Source organism: Haplochromis burtoni, unplaced genomic scaffold, assembly GCF_018398535.1.
Source record: "Haplochromis burtoni strain Fernald_Lab_line unplaced genomic scaffold, NCSU_Asbu1 Contig_751, whole genome shotgun sequence".
NCBI lineage: Eukaryota > Metazoa > Chordata > Actinopteri > Cichliformes > Cichlidae > Haplochromis > Haplochromis burtoni.
Genome location: NW_024583112.1, coordinates 72,878 through 94,395, shown reverse-complemented (window position 1 = coordinate 94,395; position 21,518 = coordinate 72,878). Strand labels below are relative to the sequence as shown.

Genomic DNA, 21,518 nt, shown 5'->3' with positions numbered 1-21,518 from the left:
TAGCTTTACCCTAAAAAATAAAGTATTTATCACAACCAACGCGTGTAGCTATCGAGCTTGGTAAATATATACAGAAGTGCGTAAACGTCAGACGAAATAAAGATAAAATATGGCTTCAGTTTCTACTTTATCCGAGCTCACGGCAGGATATGGGTGCACTCGAGGTGTTCTCCGGTCTATATAAACATGCCGCCATCTTACATTTTCCAGTCTCTGCTTTTCCGGCCAAGTCGGTTTCAGTTGCCTGTGGAGGGAGCGGACGAGGGCTCCCCGCTGACGCTCGGCTTCAATTTTTTCCTCGACTTTTTCCATTTCAGAGTATTTTTTTTACTCTCCAGGACCCGAGTGGACGGACTTGCTGTGTTGACAAGGGTAGGCTTCAACATTCAAACTATCGGCACCACTCAGTTTCTGTCTTTTCTGAATGCCAGCAGGAATGAGGACTGTTGTTGTGTGTGGACCGGCCGGGGGATGCTGCTGCTGCTGCTGCTGCCGCCGCCGCAGCTAGCGAGCGAGCGAGCGAGCCCGTCGCTCTCGCGGCATATATTGGGGATATGCCAGCCACCGCCTAATGGGAACATAACTGTTTTACCGACGACACTGGTTGACTCTTTAATAGCACGTGGTTTGTGTTCGGCATTATAAGCAGTTGTTTACAATAGCCAGATTTACGCCACGGATCAATTGCCGCCCAGTTATTTGGAAACCGTAAGTGGGATTTCGGGAGTTCACGACGATGGCGTTTCCTAGCGTGTTTTAGTAGTTTACGTTAGCAGATGTTAGCCTAACTATTAGTTGGCTACATTCCACTATTCTGACTCATGTTTGCTCGAGTTGAGTGTCGTCTGTGGGTCGTTTGTTTTTTCCAGCTGCTTTAGTTTTAACAGACTGAGCTGAAGATAAAGATGCAACCGGTCTGAAAGCTCGGTATACGGTGGATTCCGTTGTTTTATGGCGTAAAGTTACTCGTTAAAGTTGCGAATGACGGTTAGTCGGGGTATGAAACACGTAAACGTTAGCGCAGATGTTTTGTCTGAAGTTTTAGTGCGTATTTTGAAAAACTTGGTTTAAACCTGGTGTTAAGTAAAGCCGATTTCTGGTAGAGTGGTCTATCTTTAAGAAAAAAATAAGTCGATTTTAAATTGTTTAAAAAAGTTTATTTTAGGTCGTGGGCTCCAGTGTGTTTTCCACTCGTCCTTTTAAACAAAGACCGAAAAATTCCTCCCAGCCGTGGTGCTTTGGGAGGAAGACGAGGAGGAGCCAGAGTGTGAAATTTGAGTCAGTGGTGTTGGAGCAAGAAAGTCAGAGGCAGCCAGCAGCTGTGGAGGAGGAGGAGAGGGGTGGGGGCAGCGGCACGCTTACTTGGACCTTTTTGGATAGCGGCTCTCGTTAGATTTGCGTGAAGTGTTCAGGTTTTAACGGGGTGCCAGAGTGGAGCTGGTAGGAACAGGGACAGGCGGGTGTTTAATGAGGAAAAGTTGGGACGTCATCCTCCCCGACACAAAACGGCTCCCCAGCCTTCTGTGGAATAAAAGCTGTCCGTCCAGTGCGCTGCGGAGGCGGCACAGGTGCTGGCTTGGAGGTGTGTTTACATACCATTAATGGAGGTTTAATTTTTCAAGAAAGACTGCTCACAAAAGGATGTTGTCGTCCAGCCGCTCCAGATTTGTTTTCCTTTCGTTCACGTGAAACTAAACTGGTTTTATTTTGAATGCATGCCTCATCTGTTTTTCTTGAATTTGTTGAACGTTTTCTCTCCTTGTGTACTTCTGCGGTCCCTCGGTGAAATCCCCGACCCAGTACACAGCGGAACAAATCTTACAAACCCGTCATCTCGTCAGCAACCTTTTCTTCTGACGACGCACTGAAAATTTTAAGCTGAAAAACGTGGGTGTGGGTTACATACGAGAGCGGTAGTGGTTTTGAGGTCATCCACTTGACTATACGGCCTTTCCAGTGGCATTGCCGTGACCTAATATTGTACTTTTTCTGTCTGTCATTGCCGGTATTTGTGTTTGTCTGAGGTGGACTTAAGCGCGCTCGTTTAAACGATATTACTGATCAATTTTCCATAAACTTGCGTATGTGATGAGACACTGAGAGGAAGTGATTGCACGCTCTGTACACACTGCGCCCTATTTTACAGCTTGAATTGCGATTGTAAATATTAAACGAACTAATAGGGAAAGTAACCCAAATTCCATGGGTATTTTTCGTGTTTGTCCACAAGCGTCCATCACTTTGCCGGTGATACACAGAAAAAGCCCTGCAGCGGCTGCAGGCATTCTTGCATTGTTGGCAGGCAGCAGTGAGTGCTGCTGACCCTGCACATTATGTGTTAAGCCGGTGGCAGCTCCCATCTTTCTGCCTGTGCCGATAATACAGCTTGTTTGGGTCATTTACGCATATGGATGCATTGAACTATTTTTTTTGTTTGTTTTACTTGTTTGTTTGTTTTTAACGTAAGTGCATATGCAGGAGTCAGATGGGTTTGCCTAATTTGTTGTCTTGTATTTAAGAAAGGCATTTCTTTGAAAATACAAAAACTACAAATTTCCATGTTGAAATTTTTTATGATTATTAAATGGCAGGGAAATAAATTAAAGCCACTGTCCTTCAGAAGCAAGAAAAACTGAATGTTTTTTTTTTTCTTCTTTCCTCTAATGACATCATGTCACTGGCCTCTGAGCTCACCTGAAGTCCCCCCCTAAGGAACAGGAAATGGGATTAATTGGCTGCTTTGAATTTCAGTTGGGGACAAATGGATATGATTTGGTTTATTTAGTTTTTCACAAATGAAGACTGAAAAAGACTGAACAGGGTTCCAGACAGTGACCAAAAAAAGAGTAAATGGGTTGTGTTGGTGCCCCACCATCACAGGATGTGACTGCTAGCTGCTCTGGTTGCCTGAACTGGTGAAGAGAAAGTTTCCACTGTGATAAGCAAATACCTTTCGTACAGTGTACTGTGGGGACTGCAGCCCCTTCATTGTAGCGTCTTTAAACTTGATACCCTAGTCCAGACCACAGGGACAAGGTAAAGACCTAAACAGTGAAATGGAGAGCAGCAGTATTCAGTAGGGTCTTGAATTAAATGGACACGAACAAATATCTGTTACTAGTTTTTCAATTCTTTTCCCCATTGCATTTGGACTATATTTGGCTGTGTGTTCTCTCAGCACTTTATCAACAGAGCGAAGGCCAACAGGTATAAAATGTGGAACAAGTAGGTACTAACACCCATGGACGGCTAGAAGCTCTGACTACAACGCACAGAAACTTGATGTTTAGATTAATGTTATGAAAATGTTCAGTCACGTTTTGACTGTGTCAGTCTTTACATCAGTGCAAAAGTAGGGCACCTGAGTTTCAGTGGCATGCAAGGTTGATGAATATGCTGAAGCAAAGAAACCCGGTGTGAATAAATCATGTAGAGTTCGTAGCGCCGGTATTACCAGATTAAATTTTCTCATTGTTCAGAAAAATATTTTTTGTTTTTGTTAGTGACATTTTACAAGGTGTCACAGTGGACTTTCGTAGACTAACTAGCGGCTCACATCTTGATTTATTTGTTGGTTAGGTTTCTTTGTGAACGCTGTCAGTCATCTGGCTTAGTCCCTCTTCCTCACTGAGATGCCTTCGGTGCAATTAAGAGCTACATGTGGAGACGTCCTGCTGGTTCAAAGAGTCGAGGTTCTGCCATGTGAAACAAATCAAGTCCTCTCTTGAACACTTGTTCTTTAATTCCCTTCACTCATTTCTTTATTTTTTTATGCACCATAAAAATTAAGCAATATGGCATTCAGATCTATTTGGATACTCAGATCTGCTCCCTCTCTCTGCAGTGACTAGAGGCAGCCTGTTGGAACAGTTTGTTCTCTGGCCAGCTCCTTAAAACAATGTTTCACTATGTTATGTCATTTAAACATTAATGAACATTGCTTCTCTTTTTGAGCAGCATGTTTTCTCACTATTTATCAGGACAGTGTCACAGTCACTGTTCCCAAAATCAGTCCTGTGCTGCAGCAGTCTAAACCTTGTTGTTTGAATGTTGACCTGGAACCTATCGTAACTTCACCAGCGCATGATTCTCGATATTTCTGTTCTCTTTTCTGTGATATCTGCCTAGAAGACTTATGGAATATAACTTCCTCTGTTCCTTCAGCTCTCTTGGGGTACATAGAACTGAATTTATTCTGTATATGTACTGTATATTACACAAGACAGTCATCCGACTCTGGTGACTAGTGTGTCACTCATTTGTCATCTGGTTTCAATTTTGTGGCTTTCAACTCCACCAGGCACGACTACATATTGGATTTCACATCTGGCTTCAAAGAAACCTGTTCAGATTTTTGTGGCCGGTTTGAAATCTAGGACCGCATACTGTAATGATTTTTTTTGTTGTTGTTCTTTATAGTGACTTTAGGGTAAGGCTGCCATTTGTGAACCACAGTTTAATGCCAGACTTTGCTTGTTTAGCCCATCACAAAAAACCTCCAAAAAACTACTGGCTCAGTTTCCAAAGCCAGTTGTAAAGAACCACTTTTCCACCAGTGTGAATCATAAATTGTTCCATTATGTGCTTTGATTGTATGTCTGATTTGTATGGGATATGTGGCTCCCATTAGGAGCAAGCTGGGTTATGTGAGGGCAGGACTACAATGGCGGGAGGATGGCGTGTGAACAGTGAATTTGTGCCTTTGTGGTTAGAAGCAGCAGTCTTGGAGCATGACTCAAGATCAGGTTTTAATGATACAGCTGAGCTAAGGTGGTGTGGTTGAGGAGGAAAGTAATTCAGAGCAGTATTTAACTGTCCTTGAGTATATTTGCATGTTGGCAGCCACTGAACCCAAGCAACTCCTACACACTCACTGGCATTCATACTGGACTGCCTTTTTTTTTTGTCAGCCACTGCTGCGAATTTGTCTTCCATTTGGCCTTTTGTCATCTTTTTTTAGCATAACTTGCTGGGAAGAAAAGCTATTAAACTCAAGCTTATGGTGATGTGTTGCTGTTTTTCTTGTTTGATTTTAAACTAGGTATTTTTAGCAGAGTGTATTATGTACTTTTTGGGGCACTTGTACGCAGAGTACAATCTACAAATATGTGTACATCTAGATGACTACAGAGTTGATTAAAAACAAGCCAAATTCTCTACTGCTGTCAGATAAATACAGTCCACAGGCCTGTAATCAAAACCTGTGTGTGAGAGTGTGTGAGAGTGTGTGAGAGTGTGTGAGAGTGTGTGAGAGTGAGAGTACTGCCCCCTAAAAGATTAGATCGTAATCAACAAGAAGAATCTTAGTTCAAGGTTTAAAACAAGCTACGGTATGTTGGTTAGTCCACCGAAAGTAGCATCATTCAGACACAAACATTAGTCTTTCCTCAGCTGATTCTGTGGTTATTGGATTGTAATTAAATGATGAATTCTAGCCTGAGATCATTGAGAGGAAGAAAGACTCGAAGGTGACTTTCTAACTCAGCAGAGAGTTGTGTTAACCTTCTTGCTGGTGTCCATGACACAGTCATCGCCAATTTGTTAGTATCAGTAATGGTGTTTAAAACGTTATTTGTATTTCTCTGTAATGTAGTACATTCATAACAATGTTATGACATTTTCTCCCAGAAGTGGAACTTAAAGCCGTCTAATGCTCTGCAGAAATGAGCTACAACTAGAAAGAAAATCTTTCCTTCATATATGACTGTCACTGGACATTAGTTGACAAAATACAAATAAGTAGGCAAACTATGTCAAATATTTTTTGCATTCATTTAAAATATTTTTTTCAAGAACTAAATCTGACACACACCTTTTGCTGTAAGGAAAGCTTGTTCACAATTTGAGTAATTTGAAAATCTAAAATGTTTTTTGTGAAAAATTAGGTTACTTTGATTAGCACTGTTAGTTTGACTGACCTAAATCTGCAGTTGTGTAAAGATTGAAGTGACTATGTTCAGTCATGCAGGAGAGAAGGGTGTGCTTCATGTGGACACAGCTTCCAGGTCTGAGGGTGAATCAAACACTGAGGGACTGAAACATGCCTTCTTTCTAATGGCCACCAGGGGGAAGAGACTCTGGTGGTAACAAGACTTTGTTTATCTATTTTTGTTGATGTAGTTGAGGAAATGCTATGGTTTTAACTACCTGTGCTTTCTTTACCAGAATTAATTTATGGCTTTGTGCGCCTCTGGTATTAGAGCGTGCCTGAACTTATGTGGTGATTTGAAAGGGATTTGGTCTCTCATTTTTCTGCTCCATAACCACAGGTGTACTTTTGAAAGGGTTTCATGAAAGGATTTGAGACTCCATGGATACACAGCCCCGGTTTATGTCTCATTTTAGCAGATATTTTCTTAGGCCTTTTCCCCAGTCTCCATTTTATGCTTTCCTGCCATAACATTTATCTTCGAGTATGAATTGAAAATGCCTCTCTCAGTTTGCCGTGCTTTTTTCCCCCAAATTAATCCCCGTTTGCCTGCTCTACCCTTCTCCTGCCATTGCCAGTGTTTACTTTCCTGCAGAGCGTTTCCAGCTTCAAAGCAAGTGCAGGAATGTGAATGCCCCCTCCCACCCCTGCCTCCTTTCTCCACCCAGTGCTCTACTTCCCCTGTCCTTCCTCACCTAAATAGTTGGTAGCAGCTACATTTAATGGTAGCCTTGTGTGTGCTGCTGTTTGCACGACTGGCTTAAAAGGGAAGAGGAAACCCAAGAACGGGAGGAGACAGGAAAGAAAGCACTGGAAAGTCACTTCTCTAGACTCTATTTTTTTTTTTTTAAACTTCTATTAATTTCAGTCTAATTTTTTTCTCTGCGTTTACATCTGCTGTGGTCTTGTATATGTGTTTAGTGTAAAATGGTCGGTGATTTAATGGCTGTGAATGGTGTAGAGAAGGTAGCTGCATAGCTGAAATAATTTATTTTTTTTCCTGTTACAGATCAGGAAGCTGTGTCAGCCACGGTTTGAGAAAGGAACATGGCTTCCCAGGGTGAGTTTGAGTCCCCCTTAATTAAGTTCCCACCCTTTGCTTCTTCCTCAGTCACACATGCAGTGTATTAAACTTTACAGCCGACCAAAATTACAGCTTGGCTTGGTAGAGATTTATGTTGCCATTAAAGCACGCTGAATTAGTTATTGATTTCAATTTGAAACTTGGGGCACATGTAAAATCCAACTTCATGCTTCAGAAGTCTTTTACTGGTAAACCCTACTACACTGAATTATGAAAACACTGGAAAATAATAGCAGGACAGAAATCTATTCACTGCAGAGGCTATTAACCATTGCTGATGCACTCACCCTGTGACATCAGCACACCACTGTTATTACTTTTAAAGTCAGCCATGTCTTTGAAAAGCTCAAGCCTTTGACAAATTTGGATAGTTGGAATTAATCACTTAAAGTCTGTAACTCTACACATCCTTTGAAATTACAGAATAGACTTTTTGTTGAATGCATGCTTTTCTCTTTCCAGCTGATCTGATGGAACTAGACATGGCCATGGAGCCAGACCGCAAGGCAGCAGTCAGTCACTGGCAGCAACAGTCCTACCTGGATTCAGGCATCCACTCAGGGGCCACCACAACTGCTCCATCCCTCAGTGGGAAGGGCAACCCTGAGGAAGATGATGTTGACAGCAACCAGGTCATGTATGAGTGGGAGCAGGGTTTCAACCAGAACTTCTCCCAAGAGCAAGTACAAGGTAGGTTATAATGCTGGTGATCTTTTCAAGGAAGGTCACGGGTGACCCGTTTGCAAATCATACAAAGCTGGTCTTGTTTGCTTTCAGACCTAGATGGTCAGTACGCCATGACACGTGCCCAGCGGGTTCGTGCAGCAATGTTCCCAGAGACTCTTGAGGAGGGCATGCAGATCCCTTCTACACAGTATGATGCAGCAAACCCCACCAATGTCCAGAGGCTGGCAGAGCCGTCACAAATGCTCAAACATGCTGTGGTCAATCTGATCAACTATCAAGATGATGCTGAGCTGGCAACAAGAGCAATACCAGAGCTCACCAAACTTCTCAATGATGAGGACCAGGTGAATATGTTTGTGGCTCAGAACTGTCTCAGAAATAATTTTGTCCTCTTTGATATGATTCGCTAATGTTAGTTTTCATCCCCTCCAGGTTGTAGTAAACAAAGCAGCAGTGATGGTTAACCAGCTTTCAAAGAAAGAAGCTTCTCGCCACGCTATCATGCGCTCACCTCAGATGGTATCTGCTATTGTGAGGACCATGCAGAACACAAACGATGTGGAAACAGCTCGCTGCACTGCAGGAACACTGCACAACCTTTCCCATCACAGAGAGGGACTGCTGGCTATCTTCAAGTCAGGAGGAATACCAGCTCTAGTTAAAATGCTGGGGTATGTAGGAGGAGAGTGGAGGCATACTTTTCCCCCTTCCCCTCTGGGTCTACATTTGTCTGCTGTACTTTAGCTCACCAGTGCATGAAGCAGAGCAATGTTTTGATCAGAGACAAGGAAATCATCACACCATGATTTTTGGCCAAAGCTGACATGAAGAAATTGTCTCAGTTCACTGAGACTGTGGAGAGGAAGGACAGCAGAGAAACTTCATCTGTATATCTGTTAGTAATTTTCCAGTAATTGAGTAATCTTCTCTTCTGCAGTTCACCAGTGGACTCTATCCTGTTCTATGCCATCACCACCCTCCACAACCTTCTCCTGCACCAGGAAGGAGCCAAGATGGCTGTTCGTTTAGCTGGCGGGCTACAGAAAATGGTGGCTCTGCTCAGCAAAACCAATGTCAAGTTTCTGGCCATCACCACCGACTGTCTCCAAATACTGGCCTATGGAAACCAGGAAAGCAAGGTGAGGGGGCTAGTGTGTTGAAACCTGTTGAGGCAAGAAACTGACTTATGTACGTCTAGACTGCAGTGTGTTACTCTGGATTTGACACGCAGATCAACATATTTGTTTGCTTTCTGTTTGTGTAGTTGATAATCCTGGCCAGTGGTGGCCCCCAGGCACTCGTCAACATCATGAGAACTTATACCTATGAGAAGCTGTTGTGGACCACAAGCCGTGTCCTCAAGGTTCTGTCGGTGTGCTCCAGTAACAAGCCTGCCATTGTAGAGGCTGGTATGTTTTATAAACTTGCAGTACAGAAAACTCAACACCACAAAGTTGAGATCGTATACATTTTGAAATGTATTTTCTTACCTTGCGTATGTAAACACTATGTGCCCTTGATTTCCTTCTGTTAGGAGGCATGCAGGCTCTGGGACTCCACCTGACAGATCCCAGCCAGAGACTGGTCCAGAACTGTCTCTGGACTCTCAGGAACTTGTCAGATGCTGCCACCAAACAGGTGAGGCAAGCTGCCCCATTACCAGTACCTGTGTGTTAATCATTAGTTTCAGGCTGTGAAATACATCAGAAGACATTTAAATTGACTTTTTGTTGATGCTATTTATCAATCCTTATACCCAGGAGGGAATGGAGGGTCTGCTAGGAACTCTGGTGCAGCTGCTTGGCAGTGATGACATTAACGTGGTGACCTGTGCAGCTGGCATCTTATCTAATCTGACCTGCAACAACTACAAGAACAAGATGATGGTGTGCCAGGTGAGCACTTTATTTATTTTTTGCAAAGGAAAATGTAAAATTTCTATAATACGAAGTGATGTGTTTTAACTAGCAGTTTTTCTCATTTAAAAAATAAAATGTATATAAAAATTTAGTTTTAAATCTGTATTTAAATTATAGGCCCAGATTTTCTGCTGCATTCACAATCTGCCACCTCATTTGTTCCTCTCTAGGTTGGAGGCATTGAGGCGTTGGTTCGCACGGTGCTTCGGGCTGGAGACAGAGAAGACATCACAGAGCCAGCTATTTGTGCCCTGCGTCACCTCACTTCTCGACACCAGGATGCTGAGATGGCACAGAACGCTGTCAGACTGCACTATGGCCTGCCTGTAGTGGTCAAATTACTGCACCCGCCATCACACTGGCCACTCATCAAGGTACACACAGAGACTTGGCAGCAGCACTCTGTAAGCTGCTCTTCATAATGCCAGCCACTCGTGCTGCTATTCATTTAGTGCAGTGAAAATCACTTCACTCTTAACTACGTTTTGATGCTAAAATAATGAGCTGAATATTGTAGGCTGTCATAAACATGTCAGTCATTTCCACTGTTATATTACATGTACTGATAGACAGGAAATATTTTTTTTTGTTCAAGTGCAATCAGCTTGTTTAATAATTGACTTTAAGATGAGAAATTAAGTTGAAATAATATTTTTCAGTAAATCTGTCTACAAATATACATCAAGACAAAAGTTTTCTGTATGGTTCTGGATTATGGGTGGCTAATGGGTAACCTGAGAGTGACATTAAAATCGTGACTAAATGACACATAACTGTGTTCTTCTGTCAGGCTACAGTTGGTCTGATCCGTAACCTGGCTCTCTGCCCTGCAAACCACGCCCCTTTGAGGGAGCAGGGCGCCATCCCCAGACTGGTTCAGCTGCTGGTCAGAGCACATCAAGACACACAAAGACGCACCAGCATGGGAGGCACACAGCAGCAGTTTGTGGTAAGAGCGCACATATTCTCATCATTTCAATGAATTCACACAGCTTTAATAAATACCAGTCCATGGTGCCTGGAATTCACTGAGAGAGCAGTAGTTCTCAGTACTACCCGGTCTACTAAGAAGTCTGTAGAGAGAGATGCTGCAAGTGCACTGATCTTACGCTGTTTGTTTATTAGGAGGGAGTACGTATGGAGGAGATTGTGGAAGGGTGTACAGGAGCACTTCACATCCTGGCCAGAGATGTCCACAACAGAATAGTCATCAGAGGACTCAACACCATTCCACTCTTTGTACAGGTCAGTCTGCAGATTTAATCTCAAAAAGTAAAACAATATAATTTAACCAAGATTACGGATGATATTTTTAGTATTGAGATTAATTTGTTTGAAGCTTGTCTGGATTAAACAGGAGAACTGGGTTAGAAAAATGATCCCAGATAGAGGTTGTTTGGGTGGATGCATGAGGTGGTTCTCCAGAGGGAACAAATTGTAGTATCATGAGGCTGCATCTGTGGAGGCTCAGTATTTTATTTATTTTTTCACTAAGCTGTTGGTCTGTGTTTGTGTGCAGCTGCTGTATTCTCCCATTGAGAACATCCAGCGTGTAGCAGCAGGCGTCCTGTGTGAGCTCGCTCAGGATAAAGAGGCCGCTGAGGCCATCGAAGCTGAGGGAGCCACTGCTCCACTCACAGAGCTATTGCACAGCCGCAATGAAGGAGTTGGTATGTACCCAAAACACTCATTTACACAACGCTATCAGTCACATAATAGCTGCATTTAACTATGCAGATGTTCAGAAGTGCCAGTCTAACTGTGCAATGAGGGGATTTAATTGGATAACACGCTGGCACTTGGAAATAATTGTTTGTGTTTTCCTGGAAGACTCTTTAGTGTGATGTGGACCTAAAGTGGCATCTTGAAAATTTGCAGCTCTAGCGGTTCAATGTAGCTGCTGCTTTTTGTTCAGTAACTCTCTTTTGTTCAGGCTCATCTGCTGTCATGCAGAGACGCACTGTGGGCTTGTGTTGTAGCACATGGTTGAAGAATCTAAGTAGGAGCCAAGCTTGCTCTTAAAACAGTTATATTTATGGTGACAACTTCATTATATTGTTGCATATATGTAAATGTCACAACACTTGGATCAGTGTAGTCCAGTCTCATGTGCAGCCTGGGCCTCTAAATGATGTGGAGAACGCTAGTTGAATAAACTTTCTAGTCATGGGTAATACCTAGTCTCTGTTGTTAACCCTGACAGCTGTATTATGGCTGTTTTAAGTGATTTTGTTTTTAAAGGCTAAAAATGTGTTGGCTAAGCAGTCATGCTTCCATCTTTCTCAGCCACATACGCAGCAGCAGTTTTGTTCCGTATGTCAGAGGACAAACCTCAAGACTACAAGAAGCGCCTCTCTGTAGAACTCACCAGCTCGCTCTTCAGGACAGAACCAATGGCCTGGAACGAGGTGCGACACACTTTTACACAAACTGTGTAATGCTTATTTACATTGTGTAGTCAGTTACAAAGACATGCACAAGTGTTTGTGTAATTGAAACTTTGTCAAATGTTTGCCATGTGTTGCTCTGCAGACAGCAGATCTGGGTTTGGATATCGGAGCTCAGGGTGAGCCTCTGGGCTACAGACCAGAAGGTAAGTCACTCATTTGACACTTGCAAGCAAAGCAGAAGACAAAGGCTTCCCAACTATTACTGCAGTCAAGATAAAAACAGTTGAGCTAATTATCAAACTGGGGATGCTCTAAATGCCTTCTTTGGAAGTCTTTGTACATCTGTGGGCTTAATTTATTATTAAGTTGATATACTCATCTTATCAAGAATGTGATCTGATCTTCATCAGAGTCAAAATTACCGATACGCAATCTGACACAGCTATTACAAATTTGTGTGTCACTAATGAACTTGAAAATATGACTTAATGAAGTAAACCACTTGACCAACAACTTCTCTAAAGATCTACTCGGGGTCGAGATCTTCTAATGAGCTGACACTTAGTGTTTGAGTGTTTCATCTTGACCTAACTGATGATGCATGACCTGAAGGAGGTCTACTGTTAGATATTAGCAAACTAAAAACAGTTCATGTTCTTCCTCAGTGTTGTGCAGCTTTATTATAAACAACTTCAGGAGACATCAGATATAGGTTGGTGCTGTTACAGAAGCTTCTAGCAGTTTTTAAATTTAAGGATCCACTTAAATGTTCCAGTCTGCACCAAGTGATTCCTCAGCATGTTCCAGAAAGACATGAAAAGTGTGTTACTACTTCAGTCACATTGTTCAAAATGGTCTTTAATTCTGACCTGGCTGAAGATCAGACCATCTCTTTAATTATTACCGGCGTCCAGGATTTTGGACACTGTGCCGATCAGTAGGCTAGAGGGCAAGCTGGCGTTGGTTTTAATTTGCAATGCTCTCCAATTCTCCAGCAGTAACAGCTTTAATTGACTCTTCGTCAGCCAAATGAAAACAGACTTGATGTTGATAGATTTAGAAAAGGCCCTGGCTACTGCAGATGCATTCCTGTTGGTGGAAACAACTAAACAGTGACCTGAAGCACAAGTTTAGCTGAAATAAGAGTTAACAGCTTTGGTTTGATTTGGTCTGCTGGAGGGTTGACCGTGTGCTGTGTTGATTTGCAGTGTTACATTTCAGTGATCATACTACTGTGTGTCAGCTTGGTTTGTTAACTTGCTTCTAACAACTGCTCTGCTTCACCTGCGTCTCCTCCATCCATTCCTCCTCCACCAGACCCAAGTTACCGTTCTTTCCATTCGGGGGGTTACGGAGGGGACACAATGGGTATGGAACCCATGATGGATCATGACTTGGGTGGAGGGCACCACCCTGGCCAGGACTACCCCCCTGTAGAAGGGCTGCCTGACCTGGGACATGCCCAGGAACTGATAGAGGGCCTGCCACCTGGCGACTCAAACCAACTGGCCTGGTTTGATACCGACCTGTAAATACCAAGACCAACATTACACTACACTTTCTACTAGGTAAGATTTACTTGGTACCCCCAACCTGCAACTCTGTGGCCTCGTGTCAGCTGAACAGAGTGGTGTTCATTTCAGAGGTGGTTTCTGGATAAAGAGCCCGAGGACTGGGGGAAGTGTCGGTTTACTCCTTGTGCCTGCTGCATGTTCAGACTGCTCCAAATTACAAAGCTGTGTGATGTGGTGTCTGTGAAGTTACTTTGACTTGTATTTGATCTGTATGTGTGGTCCTTCACCCAATGCCTGCCATGCCTCCTCCCCACGGCTCATTTCTCCTCTGCTCTCCCCTTGCAGCTGTATCATGTGATCTGGATGAACCTGCATCGTGATTCGCCCATATGGAGGAGGCGAGGTTTCAGAAGTGCCTGAAGATGACTCAACAACAGCAAGCAGAGTTTCCCGTCTACGGGGACTCCATTGGGACAAACTAGATTTGAGTGCGGTTTGGTTCTGGTTTCAGCCTGATGGGGGCTGACCTCAAATCCTGACATGACACACAGATTTTTCAATAATTAGTTTTCAAATCCCTTTTAATGTAATTTTTTTTTCATTTTTACTTTATTTTTACTTTTTTATTCCGTTTTCCTTAAGTCTGTAATGGTACAACTGAATCTAGCTTGCTTTTTCCATTATTCTGAATTATGATACTCATCTCTTGTTTTTGCAGTCCCTTGTATTTTCAGTCTCTGGTAGTGTTGAGTTATTATTTTTATTTTATTTTATTTTTTTTTAAGTGGTAATGCTCCATCCAAGTAAAGGATCTGATCACATTTTAAATGGTGTCCAAACACTAAAGTTAATCAGTTGAATTGTATTCTGATGATCAAGTGTAACATTGTGTAGCTTTTGTATAAAAACATGAATTGGAAATCATGGTCCAAATATCAAGCTATTTTCTTGCTTTAAAGGGAGACACTGATGTCTCTGCTGTTCCAAAGGGGGTGTAGCTGACCTAGCTGGGTGGGAGTGTCTGAAAGGACAGGGGTGGAGGAGGGCTCCTATTGGTCTGCTGTAAGTGGGTGGGGTAGTGAGAGGAGCTGGTTGCTGTAGCCTGCTGTGTTCTGAAACAATAAAATGGACTGTCATTTCAACTGTATGCCTTTAAGTCTCATTTCTACTCAAATCAAGGATTAACATGAGACACACTTGAAGTCGTATCAGGGAGCAGGGGTATCAAACATAAGGCTTGGGGCCAAGAATTGGCCTGACAGACACACATTTGGCCCACCAGACAGCTTTGGAAATTGTAGAAGGGCATAAACCTTGGACCTAACTATTTAATACATTTTAGTTTTTCCTGCTGACAGACGACCTGCGTACTACACTAAAAGATTTTTGTTGTTTACAAAGGTTCCACAGTGAAATGAAATGGGGCCTTCTCTGAATATAAACCCAAACAGTTGGACTTCATGTAGATGTGCTGTTGACATTGCATTTTCTTATATTACAGTATCTCAGAGATTAAATGTGTAGTGCAACTTCTTTACACTGACAGGAAGGGCAGTTTCAGTGGTCAGACCCACTTAAGATCAAAGTGGGCTGCATGTGGCCCACCATGTAAAATGAGTTTGACATCCCTGGTCTGGAGCCTGCTGCATTAGTTTTACACTTATTGACGGGAAGGTGAGGAGAAACTGATGTGCCAGCAGTCCACCTGCTGTGTGTTCACTGAGACTGTTGAAATCTACTTAAACTGTGTACAGTGGCAAGTTGGGTCCAGCTTTAATGCGATGAGTCAAAGTTGCAGAAAATTCAGTGTGCTGTGAACTAAAAGCCTGCTGGTGGTGTCCACGTGTGGATGTCTAGGATGGTGGTACATGGACAGCTGAGGTAGCTTAAGGACATATTCAATGACTAAGCATAATCTTTCTAACATGACCTCTACCTCACCTATTTAACCCGACTTCATTCAGCTTCTTAGAACATTTAAGTGTCATTCTTTCATTTTAAGTTCAAACACTTCTCAGTAATGAAATATTTAATTATGCAAAGTAATTATATTCAGTTAAAAAAATTGGGAATGTAACAGTAGGCAGAGATCAGGTATACACTGGATTATACACAGGAAAATGACTTCATTACAATGATATGACCTAACTTGTGTAAAAGCAGAGCTGGATGATTTATGCACAACTCAGTTGATGTGGTGAACCACTTTGGTATTAATGGTTTTTCACGGCACTAGTCTGCTACAAGTAAACAGAACAACTTCCTTTTTAGTGCTGGAATACCAACAAAAAATAGTTTGTAGATGTCGCCATTAGCTTCATGTTATTACAAAGTAGAAATCTATGACTCGTGACGATGGCATGCGTGATCTAATATTCTGTCACTGCTGATGACACGAGGTGTGTTGACACACTCAGAGGTCAGTATTGTGATGCCAATGACAGTCTAAATTAACACTTATGCTGTAATCCTGTGAAGTTTGATGAACACTGGATGCATGTTTTGATTGCCCTCTCAAGACATTTTAGTGACACTAATATTTGTTACTGCCACTGATCCAATTTGAAATGATGACAGTCATATGGAGGCATGGCTGAATGCTCTGAAAGCTTTTAGGATTCAGAGATCTCTTGAAGGATATCAGCAGCCAGGCCAGTGACATCAGTGTGATACCTGTGATGGGGAAACATAAAAAATGAGTAGTATTACTGGCATGCTATCTATCCAGTGATAATTAACCATTGATGAGCGCAAACAGCTTAATCAAAGACACAATTACAATAAAATAGATCAGGGTTCTTAAGCATGCTGAGCAATGAAACAGGTGCAGCCACTTAGCATGGTACTGAGTGGACTGAATTAGTAATTAGACTACTACATTTATTTCTGCTCCGCAAACATAAAACTTTACATCCCAATTTCAGCCCACATGAACCTGTGCTTATTAAATAGATATTGTATGTGTTCTGTAGTAAGACAATTAAAAAACATATACAAGTGTATAAATAATGCTTTTCACAATTCTGTACAAACATACATCTATATATGATAATTAAGACTTGATGAAAACATCCAATCTGCCCAGGCCCCTCTAGGCTGTCTATAATTTACTCCTGCTCTCCCCCTCTTATCACCCCCCTCCCCCCTCCACTTACTCCCAGGTGTCTTTGGGGGCAACCTGACAGCCAGGCCAGAAGAAGCCCACCCACCCCTCTTAGTTAATTAAAACCTACATAATTAACCTAATTAACACATTTCCCAGAGGTCTCGGAAACCCTTGAAAGTTTGTGGATCTGGAAAACATAAATTGGGTCCATAAAAGTTTTAGGACAAACTTTAGAGTTTGGTTACTCATTAAATCCTTGCACTCTTAACAGCCTCAAATTGACACAGCTGCACAGAGAACAGCGGAAAATAAAATAATTGGTTTTAGATTACAGTATCGCATTAGCCTCACACTCTGCTTACACCAACATGTGGGATGTCTGCTGTGTGGAATCTGTGTGCTTTCCATTATTTAAGAAAACAAACAAACAGAAGAACTCATCAGAAAGAAGACAATCATCTGCAGTTCCTTTAGCGGTAGACTCACTCACAACTCAACCCAAAGATTATTGTTGTTGTTGTTTTTGTTCAGATTAAATAAACAACTAAATGATTTCAAAAGGTGAGTCTAAGAGTTTCCGCTGCCTTCCATTGCTCCTGCTGTGCTGTCAGTCCCACTCTGTCCTCTTACAGTTTTGATTCTGCACTGATTTCTGTAGAAATGCAGCCCTTCAACTTGAATTTCTGTTTGGGGAAAATGACAAAGCTGCAGGGAGCCAAACCTCATGAGCAGAGTGAGTGGTTGGCAACAATAGTGCTGATCAGGACTGAACAACAGCAAAACTTAAAATGTGGTTTGCTGGCCACTGGAATTCACTGTGTTTGTGGCAAAAGTCCTCCCTCTGACACCTCAAGATATCGTATTGAAAGTCACTGCTGATAATCTAATCCCGGGGGACAAATGTATGGTGTACAAGCCATTTTAAATAACAAAACCAAAACACAATACACCTTTGTGCTCAGACACTGCAGACTCTTCTCTGGAGCTTAGCCAGAGATCCAGATAATGTGCTCTCTCTGCACAAGCCTGAGGTCCAAGCTAATATCAGATGGGTATGTGGTAAGTGTTCAGAGTGGGACTCCCATGAAGCAATCTAAAACCAACCCGAGTGCTGGAAGCAGTGCAGAAGTGCATGGAGATGACTTTGAATGGTTAACAAAGGAGGCTTGCCAATTTTAAATCTGTAAACTTTTGCTTTTCATGGGTGAAGTATTTTCTCTTTAGCTGCTTAATTCAACCCAGAGATTAATGTGATCAGCCCACCACTACATTTAGAGACTTTCAAGGAAGATCAGACAGCTTATTATTCTTTTAATGGTACCGCATGTGTACACTGCATCTAGTTTCACCATGTTAATGTTTGCATTTTGATAAAATTCTGAATGATTGACCTCAGAGTGTGTTTGTAGAAGAGTTGTGCAGTTTTCTGATCTGTCTTTGTTGTCTGAGCAGATATTACTGAGGCTTTGACTCACTGAAAGCAGCATTAACTAGGTTTATGTTGAGAACCTCAATGCTTTTTCTTCAGGAACGGGGAGTATATTCTATTGCTCCTCCCCACCCTTCACCCTTGGTCAGGCTTGAGGTTTTGAAAAGGCATTCCTCAGGTTGCCATGGCAAAGTGTGAATGACATCATTTGGGTTAGGATCTTAGCCCAGACCTCCCCTCTCTCTTTTCCATCCTTCTTCCGTCTCCTACCTCGGCGCCAGCTCCTCTCATCCTCTCAATTAAAACCTCTCTTCAACCCTTCTTCCCATCCCTTTCCACTCCTCTTCTCTCTCCTTGTAACTCCTCTCATCTCCTGCCCTTTCTCCTAAAACCTCTGCTCCCCTCCTCCTCCTGCTAAACCAGTGGGAGGGTGCCAGTCTCTGCCACTTCAAAGGCTGGAGCTGATCTGTGCTTTCATCTACCAAAGAGGGACAGGAGAGTGAGGAGATGAGGCGAGAGAAGAGAAGTGGGAGAGCACAAGAGGGAACGAAAGAAAGAAAACCAAGAAAAAGGAAAGAAAATTGTGGAGAAAGAGAGAAGGAGGAGGAGGAGGACAGGAGGAGGAGGAGAGGAGGGTGACAAAGGGGGAAGAAAAGGGTGACCAAGGAGAAAAGAGGGAGGCGGGGAGCACAGAATAGGAGAGGCCTCTATAGCAGGGCAACAATACACCTTCATTATTGATCTGACAGGGTGTATGTGTGATTGCAGAGAGTTTGTATATAAATGAGAATAAAGGACTCTATTTGCGTGTATTCATTGTGTGTGGATGTGTGTGTGCATGTGTGGATGTGTGTGTGCGAAAGGTTGCTAGTCTCATACATCAGAAGATCAAAAGAAGCACGGTCACTACGGTGACAAAAGCCTTGGCCCTATGAGGGGAAACACAACTGGCTGACATACTCATAAAAGACAGCCAGATGCAGAGATGCAGGTGTGCACATGAAAACATGCACTCACATACACACAAACTCCTTCATATGGTAAATATAAAAGAAGTCATTATTTTACATATATGAAAAGGCGGGTGGAGGCGACGACTGCATTTGTATTAATACTGACCCATAGAGTGAAGCATGGGACATATATACAGTAAAACATATATAAAAAACACATATATAAAAAAATATTTTATAATTAAAGATAAAAGAGGGCTGTTGGAGTTTCAAAACTGGTGTTTCTTTAAAAGAGAGAAGTGCAGATTATGTTTCCTGTCCCTGGTAACAGATGTCAAGACTTAAATATACGTTTTTAATAGTGTACATATTTCATCTCAGAGCTTTTTCTTGCCATTAAGCTACCCTGCTCTGTTACAGGCGCATGTCCTGTCAATTAACTAGACAAAGATCAGTTCTGACATGCATGGAAATAATAAGACGTGGGAATGGGCAGTATCAAAATCCAGAATCATTTGTTATTGGTATGTTTGGAGATTTGGTCTCAAAAACAAAATAGGAAAGCATGGATTACATAGCCAGATATACTGCATGCACTCACAGACTAAAGAAAGCTGATGGACTCTCTGTGTCTCACCTTTCTATCAGGTGAGACTAAGAGCAACTTGCCATGATTGCTTATTGAGCAGAGCCCAACAGAGGGAGTTGCTTCATCAGGGAGGAGGGAGAGTAGCTGGTGTCTTTGACAGGCTGCTGTCACGTAGGCTGAATAAAGGAGGGCAACTAAAGGTAGATTTGATACAATTACAATTTTTTAGGAATAAAATGATCAGATCTCATTTTATTACTCATATGGTCTAAACACTGTAAGTCACAGTTATAGACTGATATAAAACAAATCATCTTGTGCTCTTTCAAGTGTAGAAAACATGAAATAATCGCTCACTTTTTAAAACTTGGTAAACCTCAGATGTCTCCTGTAGCTCTTTATGAGACTTACACAAAAATGAGAAAACCAATCCTACAATACAGTTTCAGTTCATTAATAATTATGGGATGTATTAACTGAACCTTTCTGTTTCAGGTCCTGTCACATCATCAGTCAGTGTAAGATCAGGACTCTGACGTTTCCATTCAAAACTTGAATATCCTTCTTTTTTAACCCTTCAACTGATTTATGATTGCTGTTTGAACCATTCTCAAGTTACATGACCCAGCCCTGTCAAGCTTTTATTTATTTGTTTTCTTCTTTTACAATTTTGAATTCAGTTGGTTTCTCTACTGACCACAATGTGTCCAGTAAATAATGTAGAAAAACAGCTCCAAACCATGGTGCTTGCTCCACTGTGCTTTACAGCTGGGATGAGGTTTTGTTGTTGGTTTAAGTTTCTTGTTTTCCCTTACAAATAATTACGTTTCATTTAATTTAAAACTTTTGTCTCCTCTGCTCACATCTCTGAAGTGCTGTGAGACATCAGTGGGATTCTTTGGAAATGTGGGACGTGCCACTGAGATTATTTTTAGGCGCTGGTATTTCCCAGTATGTTTGCTCTTTTTTTGTTGGCCGATATGGCTTTTTTCATGGCTTTTTATTGACACCAATCTTATTTGATGTTTAAGTTTCCTCCATTTGTAGTTTATCTTATTGTATAAAGATGAACATCCAGATCTTCAAAAATGCTTCTGTAGTCTTTTACAGATTTGTGTATTGCTGTAATACTTTTATCAGAAGTTCAAACCAACCAATATTTTGTTAGTGGAGCAGATTTTGAGGGGCACCTCAACAACCCATACTTACAGTCTCACCTCCTTAATTAGTGTACTTGACAGCAAATATCTTAAAACTAAGTATACTGTTATTATCTAGTAAGTAACTTTCTATCAGACAAGAACAGTGCAGAAATCATGGTAATACAAATAAGTTCACAGACATTTTCTTACAAATGTATCCCTGGAATCATCTCAGGATCCCACAGGAAGTGGGGGAATCCTGATTCGGGTAGCAGCTGATGCCTTTGTGTTATATCAAATTACTGGGATGGATAATGAGCTGATCCTCTAAAAGACACACACAAACAGCAGAAACATGCACCTGTTGGATGTGGTCATATCGTGCAGTAGACTCATTAGCTCCGCCCCCTCAGGACATTCGCTCCAATCTGACCTGTCCGTAGCCTGAACCTGAAAAAAGTGAGCGACACAGGTTGAATAAATGTTCACCCCAGCCTGCATGTATAAGAGCAGAGAGTTACTTTACAGGACACACTGTTGGAACAGTTTAATAAGAAGTGATGACTTCTTTACTTATGGTCCTTACTAAGTTTGTGGTGAAATGTGCACATCACTCAAAGCCGAGAAAACGTGAACTTTAACCTTTAGTCAGTTCTGGCACAGCTCTCTGTTTAACCCTTGTGACCTTAAAAGAATACTTAATATAATGTTTCTTTTTGTGGTCTGTTTGACTAATTACACACACACACACACACACACACACACACACACACACA

At 42.0% G+C, this 21,518-nt stretch overlaps 2 protein-coding genes across 5 annotated transcripts in view; one reads left to right on the top strand and one right to left on the bottom strand.

Annotated features, from left to right (window-relative positions):
• The first annotated feature begins 198 nt into the window (after positions 1 to 198).
• On the top strand, positions 199 to 14,665 carry LOC102297590 (catenin beta-1). 2 transcript variants are annotated; one of them, XM_005950098.3, is made up of 17 exons: positions 199 to 372; positions 6,939 to 6,989; positions 7,476 to 7,703; positions 7,791 to 8,044; positions 8,133 to 8,371; positions 8,638 to 8,839; positions 8,965 to 9,109; positions 9,235 to 9,338; positions 9,461 to 9,595; positions 9,790 to 9,993; positions 10,410 to 10,568; positions 10,745 to 10,864; positions 11,139 to 11,289; positions 11,906 to 12,027; positions 12,152 to 12,212; positions 13,327 to 13,577; positions 13,869 to 14,665. In XM_005950098.3, the coding sequence occupies exons 2-16, from the start codon at positions 6,977 to 6,979 to the stop codon at positions 13,539 to 13,541; spliced, it is 2,352 nt and encodes a 783-aa protein (XP_005950160.1). In that variant the 5' UTR covers positions 199 to 372; positions 6,939 to 6,976; the 3' UTR covers positions 13,542 to 13,577; positions 13,869 to 14,665. The 2 variants fall into 2 exon arrangements, with proteins under 2 accessions (XP_005950160.1, XP_014185722.1); XM_014330236.2 differs by lacking the exon at positions 199 to 372 and adding an exon at positions 1,371 to 1,582.
• Positions 14,666 to 14,781: 116 nt separating this feature from the next.
• Positions 14,782 to 21,518, bottom strand: part of LOC102296181 (serine/threonine-protein kinase ULK4) — a 78,123-nt gene continuing 71,386 nt past the window's right edge. For all 3 annotated transcript variants that reach the window (XM_042215546.1, XM_005950097.3, XM_005950094.3), the window contains 2 exons: positions 21,104 to 21,192; positions 14,782 to 16,196 (listed from right to left, as the gene is read on the bottom strand). In XM_042215546.1, the coding sequence (XP_042071480.1) occupies positions 16,136 to 16,196; positions 21,104 to 21,192 (150 nt within the window). In that variant the 3' untranslated portion in view covers positions 14,782 to 16,135. The remainder of the gene's footprint in view (positions 16,197 to 21,103; positions 21,193 to 21,518) is intronic.